The 13257-nt window shown below is 35.4% G+C and overlaps 1 protein-coding gene across 20 annotated transcripts in view; it reads left to right on the top strand.

Moving 5' to 3' along the window:
* pHCl-1 (pH-sensitive chloride channel 1) overlaps positions 1-13257 on the top strand; it is a 1184550-nt gene that overhangs the window by 911409 nt on the left and 259884 nt on the right. Inside the window, exon 12 of one of the 20 annotated variants that reach the window (XM_089080707.1) lies at positions 3266-4037. The exons of the other annotated variants lie outside the window; for them this stretch is intronic. Within the exon in view, the coding sequence (XP_088936833.1) occupies positions 3266-3325 (60 nt within the window). The 3' untranslated portion in view covers positions 3326-4037. Of the gene's footprint in view, positions 1-3265; positions 4038-13257 lie in introns of those variants that run through there. 20 annotated transcript variants of the gene reach the window in all.

Here is a 13257-nt window from a genome sequence, read left to right as displayed (position 1 = left end):
AGCGATTAAATTTGAAGAAAAAAATTAGGGAGAAATCGGATAAAATATAGAGTGCTTTAGGAAAATAGAGAGAAACAGTAAAAATAAGAGGAGATGGGAGTCGGAAAAAGAAATATATTTTTGTAGGAACGGAATGTCGGGAAGAGAAGTTAAAAATTTTAGAGAGGAAAGAGGCGAGGTTGTAAACAAACTAATAGCAAGGGACCTAGAAGTACAAAAACAAATACAACATAATAGAATCCAGAATTCAAAATATGGGAAAAGATATAAAGAATTATGTCTGATAGGGATACCCGAATATTTAAGGAAAGATAGTCAAGAAGACTTTCAAAGAATTATTGCGGAAACAAAGAATTAAGTAATACTAGATACTGACGCGAACAGAATAAGAATGTATGTAGGCTGTACCATACTGAGGTTGAAACATTAGAACATTTGACGACAACATGTGTAGTAGAGATAAGAGATAACACAAGAATAAATCAGTTGCTAGGAGAAAGGAGGAAGAAATAAGTTGGATGAAGAAAATCGTAAAAGCAAGGAAAGAGAATAAACCCAAAGAAAATATAGGAAAGTAGGAAGATAGGCATATAGTAAAGTCAGAAAGAGATTTAACCACAGTTACTTAGCTTAAGAAAATATTTATATATCATGTTAATATGTCTTAGATTTATACATTATTATCAAATTAAGATCTATGTAAAATCGATCTATGTAGAACCCTTTCAAAGCCAAAAGGTACGAAATAAATATATATCTATCTATCTATAATACACAAAATCTTTATGTATACATCTTTATGTATGCATAAAGATTTCATTAATTATTAATATTAATATTAAAATGTACAGTTAATATAAGAGATCATAATTATGAATATAAATATTTTAATATAATAAAAATTAACTTAAAATTATTAAATTATTAAATAACAAATTAATTTTTAATAAAGTATTTAAATTTAATTTATTTTAAAATAATCTCCATCATTATCGATTAATTTACTAATTTTATTATTCTAATGGAATTGACCAATTGCTTTTGTCATTAAATTTGTCAATAAATATGATTGATTAATTCCAATAAATTCATAAAATTACTAACAAAAAAAGGGCGCGGACTTGGGATCATTGATTTTGAAAAGGCTTATATATGTTGAAGTACTCTATTAGAAGAGTACTCGAGCAAACAGACAGGATGCTCAGCTGTTTTTGAGAAAAATCGATTTAAAGTTTATAACGTTCTTTATTTACCGGCCGCGTTAAGCTCATTATCGCCAAGATCGTGCTGCTTGGGCCCTGTACTACCAATCTGTCGACACGAATTCATTTCCTGCCTATTACACTTTTTTTTAAGAAAATATTTATTTATTATATTATTATGTTAAATATGTATTATATTATTATGTAAAATAAAATTAATTTAATTAACAATTGTTTTTATTTAAATTTTCACTTTTAAATTCAATTAATAATTTACTGATTTTTATTCAATTAACAATCTTATTAATTTACATGTTCTATCCAATATAAAACTAATAAAATGCTTTAACATAGTTTTCTAGTAATATAAAACACTTTTAACATAATTTAATATATTTAGTATATTTTAATTAGTTTCGATTAATTAATAAAATGGTTAATTAATAAAATGGTTAATTTAATAATGAATTTAAAAATAAATGCGAAAGATGTTGTGTCAAAACTTTTATTCATCTTCATCACTATTATTAATAGTTGCGCTCACTGCCTTTGTTCAAGAACAGGATCAGATGGGATTTTGAATTCCTTGGTGTAGAGATATACGTTACAGAGAAATAATCTGAAAGGGAGGCCAAAAACTATTACCTGATGACATTAGATATACAAATATACAAATATTAGGGTCAGGGAGCAGTGAGTAACTGAACGTTGAATGAAAAATTACCAAATAAAATTACAATGAATAAAATATCTTTTGTATTAAATAATAACTATAATAACTATTTCAAATTTGTTGGTGACTAAATAATACAAATATAAATTTAATCTGTAACTGTTGCTCCGAATTGTGAGCGAACTCGACATATATTACAAATCGATATACTTGCGAGCGAGATAACAAATGAGAGACCACGACGTGTCATTTGTTTATTAGGTAGGGTAATATTTGATATTGTATAAATAGACAAGCGTGCGAAAAGACGGACGAAGTCGAGATTGAGTAAGCGAATCGAGCAAATTGTAATAATACGCAATAAAGACTTTAGTTGGAGAAACGATTCGAGTATCTAATACAAGCCCGTACATGGTCCTTCGAGCCGGATTGAGAATAAGGCAATTAACAATTACGATTAACGATTAAGCAACTGTGAAAATGAGCGCGCAAGAATTACGCTGCCAACGAGGATATATCAAGGCAAAACAAACACATATTTGGAAGTTTGTAGAAAACGTGGCAAACCAGAGGACATCGCCGAGCATCGAAATGGTCACAATATATTCAAAAAAATTAGAGCAAGTGTACAAGGAATTTAACGAGATACAGCGGCAATTGATATGCGTTATCGAGGAGAATGAGCTGCCAATTAAAGATCAACGAGAAGACGATGTATTTGAAGAACGATACGTAGAATTGAGTGCAACATTGTCGAGATGGGCTGCTGCAATTAAACCGACTGTAAGTACAACTAACGGTGGCGAATCACTTGCACAAGTGATAGAGCAGCAAACAGAAGTAATTAGAGCGTTAAGTTCAAATGGTTCAAATTGATGCCAGAGTCAAACTGCCGGTAATCAATTTGCCAATCTTTTCGGGAGAAATAGAGGACTGGACACGCCTTTTTGATACCTTTACCACATTAATTCATAACAGCGATTTATCGGCAATTCAAAAGCTGCAATATTTGGTCGGTGCACTGACGGGAAGCGCGGCAAAAATCATCGAATCAATCGAGATTTCGGCACAGAACTACGAAGTGGCCTGGAATCTTTTAAGAAACCGTTATGAAGATAAGAAAGCTTTAAAGCGAAGACATCTTCAATGTTTATTTGAAGCACCTAAGGTCGAGCGAGAATCAGCCGTTGATATTCAAGAATTAATTAATCATTTCCAGAAACATCTTCGAATTGTAAAATCTATGGAGTCCACCAGTGAAACATGGGCGGATTCTTTGATATTATATATGATGAAGGAGAAGCTGGACAGAGTTACTCGGCGCCGCTGGGAAGAGAGTATGGAAGGTCGACAAACTGTTACAATCGATTTATTATTTGATTTTTTACAGCGACGTGTGCAAATGCTTGATCGACTGGGCAGCGCATTCCACAGAGGAATCGAACTATAGAGGAGTGGCAGCGAACTCCAGACGAGGCAATGAAACACCGAGGGAGAATTGACAATTCGAGAGTCGCTGGAAGAAACGAGGCCTCAAGATCTGCAAGAAGAAGCGAGGCAAGGACATCTAGAAATAATCAAACTGTAAGTTTAGCCGTGTCATCGGGCGCTGTTTTATATGTGGCGGTCCTCATTTAATATATTCGTGTGAAAGATTTTTAAATCTGTCTGTGCGAGAAAGAATTGACGAAGTTAAGCGATTGAAGCTTTGTTTTAATTGTTTACGGAACGATCATTTTGTCAGCGCTTGTAGAGCGAGTTCCTGTCGACAATGCGCGAGGAGGCACAATACATTGTGCCATACAGAACAAGAAGAGCCTCGAGTAGACAAGGTTACTTCAAACATTGAAGCGGTTAACGGAGAAGGTCGCAAAAACAAAAAAGCAAACGTTAATTTATCGGTACATCACACAACGAGTCGCGCGAGATTTGGCGAAATCTTAATGTCAACGGCAATAGTATACATAAAGAACTCAAATATGTTCGATCAACCTATTCGCGTACTTCTTGATAGCGCGAGCGAAGCGAATTTTATAACAAGATCAGCCTGTGCTAAATTAAATTTAAAATTAGAGGACATTCACGAGGCAGTCTCGGGCATTGGTAGTTCAATTTGTACGATAAATCACGGATGTCAAGTAACGATAAAATCAAGAATAACTATTTATCTATTATCTGCATTTTGTTTGGTAGTGCCGAGGATTACTAGAGAACTGCCTTCGGTGGCAGTTAATAGTGATGCTTTTTCAATAACCGACACGTTAAATTTAGCCGATCCGCAATACCACCGTCCGAGTCAGATCGACATGCTGTTGGGCAGCGAATTCTTTTTAAAGTTATTAGAACCTGCAAGGGTTGAGCTCGGAAATGATTTGCCTACATTACAGAATACGAAATTCGGTTGGATTATTTCAGGTCGAATCCCAGCACAATATATAAAAAGGGAAAGAATTAGTCAAATCAATTGTTTAGTTACGCAGAGCTCTTTAAATAAATCTTTAATTAAATTTTGGGAAATCGAGGATTGTTCGAGTCGCGATAATGCAATTTTATCAAGTGAAGAACAAACATGCGAAGAAATATTTAAAGGCACTTATACGCGAGACACAGAGGGCAGAATTGTTGTACGATTGCCTTTCCGAGACAATAAGCATAAGCTTGGCGAATCGCGATCGATTGCGGAAAGACGATTGCTCTATTTAGAACGTAAATTTCGAAGTAATAACATGTATCGGCAGTTATATATAGAATTCATGCGAGAATACATAAGTCTAAGGCATATGACCATCGTTCCGAGAACTGCTGACAAGCGAGGCTGTATGTTTATTTACCTCATCACGGCGTTTATCGCGAATCATCTATTAGCACAAAGCTTCGCGCTGTTTTCGATGCCTCGTCTAAAACTAGCTCAGGTTTATCTTTAAATGACACATTAATGGTGGAGGCTACTTTACAAGATCCACTAATTAATATTATTTTACGTTTTCGAGCGCATTCAGTGGTAATAACAGCCGATATACAGAAAATGTACCGACAAATCCTCGTCGATGAGAATGATAGGGACTATCAGCGAATTTTATGGTGCTTTTCGCCAGACGAGCCAATTCAAGAATATCGACTAAACACGGTAACTTATGGACAATCTTGTGCACCATTTTTAACAATAAGGAGCGTTCGACAATTGGCGAGTGAGGCTGAAAGTCAGTATTCTCAAGCATCACGAGTCTTGCTTCAAGATTTATACGTTGATGATATTTTAACAGGAGTAGATAATGTTAATGAAGCGGATATTTTAATTAAAGAATTGACAGAATTATTAAGGCTCGGACAATTCAAATTACATAAGTGGCGATCAAATTATAACGAATTAATCCTTAAAACGAATAAAATTGATGATGGCACTGACTTTCAGGCTATAACTGATGAGCGAGACGTAACGAAAACATTAGGTATTCGATGGCAACCGAGCAGCGATGAATTGCGATTCGAATCTCAATTCACGCTTGTCAACGAGCATTTTCGATAGTGGGAATTGATTACGCTAACTCTATTGTTACAGTTGCGAATAAGGGCCGAGGACAAAGAAGTCGCAAATCATATATTGCGTTGTTCATATGCTTTTCGACTAAAGCGGTTCATTTAGAAGCAGTCAGTGAGTTGACATCGAGTGCGTTCTTAGCTGCATTGCGCCGCTTTGTGAGTAGACGAGGTTATCCGCAAAAAATTTATAGCGACAATGCCACTAATTTCGTCGGCGCAAAAAGAGAGCTTGACGAATTGTATCGGACAATCAGAACATTTTCCAAATCGATAGAAGAGTATTGTACATCTCAAAGCATAGAATGGAAATTTATTTCCCCCCATGCGCTTCACATGGATGATATTTGGGAAGCAGGAATAAAATCATGTAAATACCATTTAAAAAGAGTTGTTGGCGAAACGCGACTCGTTTTCGAGGAATTTCTGACTGTTTTAGCTCAAATTGAAGCTTGCTTAAATTCAAGACCGCTATGTCAATTGTCCTCTGATCCTAACGACTTACAGGCTTTGACGCCCGCACATTTTTTAATAGGGGAACCGCTTATTAGTCTGCCAGATATCAATGTATTAGACGTCCCTATTAACAGACTTGACAGATGGCAATTGACTCAGCGTATAACTCAACATTTTTGGAAGCGATGGAGTGTCGAATATTTAACGTCATTGCAGGGCAAATGCAAATGGACGATCGAAAGAGAAAATCTAGCTGTTAATGACATAGTCTTAATTGTAGGCGACAATATGCCACCCTTGCAGTGGAAACTTGGCAGAATAATCGAACTGCACCCGGGAATTGATAAAAAGGTTCGCGTGTTAACTATTCAAACCGAAAATAATGTTATCAAGCGTCCAGTCACTAAAGTTTGTAAATTGCCTATCTATGAAAAATAAAATTAATCAGGATTAATTGGTGGGCGGGATGTTGGTGACTAAATAATACAAATATAAATTTAATCTGTAACCGTTGCTCCGAATTGTGAGCGAACTCGACATGTATTACAAATCGATATACTTGCGAGCGAGATAACAAATGTGAGACCACGACGTGTCATTTGTTTATTAGGTAGGGTAATATTTGATATTGTATAAATAGACAAGCGTGCGAAAAGATGGACGAAATCGAGATTGAGTAAGCGAACCGAGCAAATTATAATAATACGCAATAAAGACTTTAGTTGGAGAAACGATTCGAGTATCTAATACAAGCCCGTACAAAATTATTAATTGAAGTTAAAAGTGAAAATTTTAATTACAAATAATTGTTAATTAAATTAATTTTATTTTATATAATAATATAATATATATTTAACATAATAATATAATAATAAATAAATATTTTCCAGATTTAAAAAAAAGTGTAATAGGCAGGAATCGAACTCGACAGATTGGTAGTACAGGGTGAGCGCCTGAGTACGCGATCTTGGCGACAAGGACTTAATGCGGCCGGTATATAAGGAATGCTATAAACTTTAAATCGATCTTTCTTAAAAACAGCTGAGCATCCTATCCTTTTGCTCAAGTACTCTTCTAATAGAATATTTTAACATATATAAGTTCTTTCAAAATTGGTGATCTCAAGTCCGCGCTTTCCTGTTATTAGTAAATTTATGAATTTATTGAAATTGCTCAATCGCTTTATCGACAAATTTGACGATAAAGGTGATTGGTCAATTCTATTAGAATAATAAAATTAATAAGTTAATCGACGATAAATTATCGATGGGAATTATTTTGAAATAAACTAATTTATGTGTTTCATTAAAAATTTATCCCTTATTCATTAGTTTTAATTAAATTTGTTGATCGAAATGATCTGATTAAAGCTTAAGTGTTTGTTGAGCGTATTATTTTATGACATGACATGTAGTCGTCGGTGCGCCCACTTTCTTCCTTTCTTATTTTTTATTCTTCCCGAGTGTCTGCATTGCACAGTCTTAAGTGGATTTTCTACTTGTAGCAACACGCATCTCGCGATCAGTCACAATAATAAATTACTATCTTCATTCTGATAAACGTATTCATCATTCCGTGTAACCCTAACAAAATTTTTATAATATTAAAATTTAATAAAATATATATATATATATATATATATATATATTATAATAAATTTAATAAAATATATATATTGCGCTCGCGGCGGGTTCACTCGCATTACACTCACGCCAGGAAAGGAAGAGACAATTTTTAGAAAACGGAGGAACACACTTTATTGTTTACAATGACACATAAATTCTTTCTTTAATAATATCGGAATTCATCGCGACTCGGCTCAAACTCGCGCGCCACGCCGTCGACTCTTTCCCAAAACAATGCTTGATGCGATTCGAAATTCCTTCCCTGATCCGTATGTATTTCTAATAACATTCCATGCCTAGATACTATCTAACTTACAAAGACTTCTACCACCGTACTAGCTTTGATATTTCTCAATGGAAAAGCTTTCACCCATTTTGAGAAACAATCAGTAACTAATCAGTACTAATAAATATTTATTCCCGGAACAAGAAAATGGTAAGGGGACTAACATGTCCATCTGCACCCTCTCAAAAAAACACTCACATTATAAATCTGAAAAGCAGATTTTCCCTTTCCAGCATCTTTTTTAGCTACATAAACTTTACAGGTTCTAATCCAATGTTCCACATCTTATTTGCATGTTGTCCAAAAGAAACACTTCCGAATCTTTTCAAGATCTTTTATTCACTCCAAAATGCCCTCCTGTAGGAGAATCATGAGCCTCCTCCAAAACCTGTTGCATCATTTTATAAGAACAACAATTTGAAAAATAACAGTTTTCAAATCAGGAGATTCCCATCTCTTACAAAGAATTCCATCTCTTAATAACCAGAGAATCCCATTGAGATCAATAAATTTTTGAAGAAATATTCTCGGAAATAATCTCATATCAAAGAGAGCGTTACCTATTTTCTTACTCCGAAGAATTTCAACAATCGAAGGATCTTCTAACTGCGCTGCCCGCCAATCTTTTGATTCTCTTCCCTCTAAAACTGTCCTTCCTAAATATTTCCCTTTATTTTCCTCCTCTTTTCTTTCCACTCTGGCACAATAATTGCAGTCATTTTCCGCACAGGGGCGTCTTGACAATCAGCGTTCCAATGCGATTTCCCTGCATGAGAAATTTCGAAATTATATTGCTGAAGATGTTCCAACCAGCGAACTAACTGTCCTTCCAGTTCCCTGAAAGACATCAACTATCGGAGAGAAATAGTCAGTTCTTATTAAGAATTTCTGTCCATATAAATAGTGATGAAAACTTTTCAAAGAGTCAATTATTGCTAGCAACTCTCTATGAGTAACACAATAATTTCTTTCGGTTTTACTTAACACTCTACTAAAATAAGTAATTACTCTCTCTTTTCCTTCTTGAATCTGGGATAAAGCACCAATGCCAGGCGTCAGTATCCAAAATGAATTTTTCTGTCTCAATTGAAAAAGACAAGACAGGAAAAGAATTCAAACACCGTTTTAGTTTTTCAAATGCCTCTTGACAATGTTCATCCCAAACAAACTTACACTGTTTCTTTGTCAAGGAAAATAGGGGTTTTGCAATTTGCGAAAATCCTCTAACAAATTTCCTACAATTGGAGCAAAATCCCAAAAAGCTACGGACTTGCTTCTTATTCCGCGAAACAGGCCATTCCAGTACGGAAGCAATCTTTTCAGAGTCAGTAGAGATTCCTTCTTTCGAGACTTCATGACCTAAATATTTAACTTTCCTTCAAATAGGGAACATTTCTTTGGATTTATTTTTAAATTTGCTACCCTGAGACGAAGAAAAACTTCCCGAAGATTAGCCAACATCTCCTCGAAAATTTTACTGAAAATCACAACATCTAAATAAACCAAACAGATTTTATTTAATATTTGATGAAAAACTCTTTCCATTAATCTTTCAAAAGTTGCATTACATAATCCAAATGGCATCACAGTAAATTGCCACAAACCGATTCTTATTGAGAATGCTGTCTTTTCCTTATGTTCTGGATGAAGTTTCACCTGCCAGTACTCACTTTTTAAATCCAATATAAAAAAAACCAAGAATTTCCTGATTTCCCACTTAAATTCCCGAAAGAAAAATTCCTTCCCTTTGCGGTATTACTCTTTCGCGCCGAGCCCTGCGTTACACCGCTACAAAGCTTGGCGAGTCCGAGTTTCTCTTTCTTGAATTAATAAAGAACTCCAATCGGAAGTGCTCCTTAGTTCCACATTGCCAGCATTCGTCGGCTCCTCTTTTATTATAGAACCGAAAATTTTCCTTTGTTTTCCCTTAAAATTATTAAATTTCCCGCAATTTTGCTTATAATCACGCGCGTTAATTTCTCCTTCGTTTAAAAAGTTTCGTTCACGTCCGACTTAAAATTAATTTGCCCCTTTCAGTCCCTCTCCTGAAATTTAGGAAAACTATTTTCCTTAGTAATTTTTACTGCCATTGATTCTTTCCATGGCGACTCTTAAAGATTGAAAGGTCTGTTTAATAAAACCGTCTGCCATAGCGACAATAAATTGCGAGCATGATCTTATCCTGAACAACGAGCTAGGCGAGCATTCCGGATAAGTAATCAAATGAGACACACGCTCTAAATCCGAGTCAAGCCAAATCTTCCCCAAATTTTTGTTTTCGATTTATAAACTGCATGTAGTAATTTTGTGTCGAAAATTTTTCTCCAAAACGTAACTCTAATCTTGAAACTAATTCGCTATATTGCGAATTTTCCAATTCCGTTCCTCCCTTTAAAACCGAACGCGCTTTCCCTCTTAAACAGGAAGCCAATACGACTACTTTCTCTATCCATTTGCCCGAGCGATTAATTCAAACTGGGATAAAAATTCTCGCAAAGGAACACTTCCATTATATGTATCAGGCTTTAATTTTAAATCGAGATCGAGATTAAAAATTGGATTTGACTGGCCTGGGTAGATCCCTATGAGTGGATCCTGTTCCTCGGACTGCCGCACCGATCCTCCCTGCTTTTCCGCTCCACGTCGTCGCTCTGCTCACTCTTCTCTAAGAAGGTGAAGCTCCTCCATAGTTATACGAATCATCTTCAGACTCAGAGTCGTTTTCGATTCCTTCGCATGCAAGCTTTTTAGCCGAGATAACCCGTCTCCCCGATACTCCTTCCTGTCGCACTTCCGTCGCTAATTCCTTTCCTGTCAACTCCGCTTAACGCTCCGCTATTTTCCAATCCCGGACAAGCCCCCAAAAATATATATATATATATATATATATATATATATATATTACACACACACATATATATATATATATATATATGTACATATATATATATATATTGTTACGACCGAGCGGTGTTCCGCTCGACGCTACCCTCATGTTAATTTCTAACCTGAAAATCGTTCCTTGCCGATGCGGTTGTGAAGCGGTTGTTAAGCGTTGTTTTGGAAGACAGTCGACGCGCGAGTTTGAGCCGAGTCGCGGTGAGTTCCGATATTATTAAAGAAAGAGTTCTTGTGTCATTGTAACAATAAAGTGTGTTTCTCCGTTTTCTAAAAACTGTCTCTTTCTTCCCTGGCGTGAGTGTAACGTGAGTGAATATATATATATATATATATATATATATATATATATATATATATATATATATATATATATACAGAGTGTCCCAAAACTCCCGCATTTGGAGTTTTTACACTAAAGTGATTTTTTATGCTAAAAGAAACAACTTTTTCCTTTAGCAAAATTGCATGTGACGAGTAGTTTTTACAGTAAATCAAATTAAAAGTAACTAATGAGCACGCGTATGTGCATAGCGGTCAAAATCGGCGCGCGTTCCTCATGCCGGTGCGGCCTGGGACTCAATCTTTGACAACTTCATGTACTATATTGTTTAAAATATAATACCAGTAACAAAATAAGTATTCGTATCCAATCTTTACGTATTTTAACGATTTAATAAAAAAATTGTCTGATTTTGTAGCATTATCTGGAAATAAAAATAAATATATGGTAAAAGTAAATTATATGGTGTATGAATTGAGCATTCTATTATTTTAATTATTTTTTTATTGTCGTATGCGCAATTGCAAATGACAATTAAAAAATACTGAATTTAACGAATACTTATTAATTACGTGATACGTAATCAACGAAAAGTCAAAAAATTGATTTTTTTTATAATAGTGTCTAAATAATTCGTTAAATTCAGTATATTTTTTTATTGTTATATGCAATTGTGCAGTAATTAAAATAGAATGCTCAGTTCATACATCATATCATTTACATTTATTTTTATTTTGAGATAATGCTACGAAATCAGACAATTTTTTTATTAAATCATTAAAGGATGAAAACAATACTTATTTTTGTTAACTTTTATCAAATTTTAAACAATATAGTATGTGAAGTCATCAAAAATTAAGTACCAGATCGTGCCGGCCTGAGGAACGCGCGCCAGCCCTATGCACATACGCGCGCTCATTTGTTACTTTTAATCTGATCCACTGTAAAAATTACTCGTCGCACGCAATTTTGCTAAAGATAAAAGTTGTTTCTTTTAGCATAAAGAATCACGTAGTGTGCTCCAACTGCGAGAATTTTAGGACACCCTGTATATACAGGGTCTGTCCCAAAAATAATGAGAATGATTTTAGAAAAATACTTTTATTGAAATCAGATTCAAATATACTAGTAGTTTTCAAAGTAGTCCCCTTGAGAGTCTATACACCGCGTCCAACGTTGCTGCCACTTTCCAGCGCTGGAAGTCTTCAACGGAGACATTATTCAAGGTCCTTGTCACAGCCGCTTAGACGTTTTCGATCCCAAAATGGTTTCCTTTCAGGTCAGATTTGATGCGAGGGAACAAAAAGAAGTCGCACGGGGTCATGTCTGAGCTATATGGTGATTGGGGAAGTATTGGAATGTTCTTCATAACCAACAACTCCTTCATCGTTAAGGCAGTGTGGCTCGACGCGTTGTCGCGGTGAAGGATCCAGGCGTGCTGGATTTCTGGGCGAACGCACGCGACCCTTTTTTTCAAACGAGAACCTGGATGTAAAATGCTGCATTTACTGATTGTCCGGTCGGTACAAACTCCTTGTGAACAACTCCTCAGTCAAAAAAAAACAATGAGTATGCTTTTCACTTTTGACTTGCTCATTCGCGCCTTTTTTTGCGGTGAAGCCGGAATGTGCCATTCGGAACTGTGCCTTTTTGTTTCCTTTTTGTTTCCGGGTCGTACTCAAATACTCAAGTTTCATCGCCGGTTATCACTTACTGAAGAAAATTAAGTTTATTTGTCAAATGATCAGTCAGTTCGCGTGAAATCGAGACACAAATGTTCTTTTGATCATTGGTCAAAACTTTGGGAACAAGTTTCGCACAAATTTTTCTCATGTGCAGATTTTCAGAAACAATGCGATGCACATCCGTTTTAGGCAGTTCAACAATATCGGAAGTCATTCTGACACTGAGATCTGAGTCCAACACTTCTTTCACACGTCGCACATTTTCCGATGTCGACATTGAGGGGCGTCCAGAACATTGTTCGTCTTCGACGTCTTCTCGTCCATTCTTGAGGACCTTATCGAAAAACTTGAGCAGAGGACAGATTTTTCTTTGCGTAGTATTTAAAGTGTTTCCGTGCCCGTTTTTCTGAATTTTACACAAAACTTTATCGCGTAACGTTGTTCAAGACTAAGCTGCATTTTGGCGCGTAATGTATATATGTATATATGTGTGTATGTGTATAAGTATATATGTGTGTATCATTGAATTGTGATGTGTTATTCTAAACACGTTATTGCGATAAATATCATCACATGTCTCTGTGATCGAAAGGATAAGATGCCTGCCCGGTA

Source organism: Pogonomyrmex barbatus, unplaced genomic scaffold (genome assembly GCF_055798465.1).
Source record: "Pogonomyrmex barbatus isolate J1 unplaced genomic scaffold, ASM5579846v1 scaffold4, whole genome shotgun sequence".
NCBI classification, from domain to species: Eukaryota; Metazoa; Arthropoda; class Insecta; order Hymenoptera; family Formicidae; genus Pogonomyrmex; species Pogonomyrmex barbatus.
The sequence above is the reverse complement of the archived record's forward strand: the minus strand, read 5'-3'. Positions and strand labels throughout refer to the sequence as shown.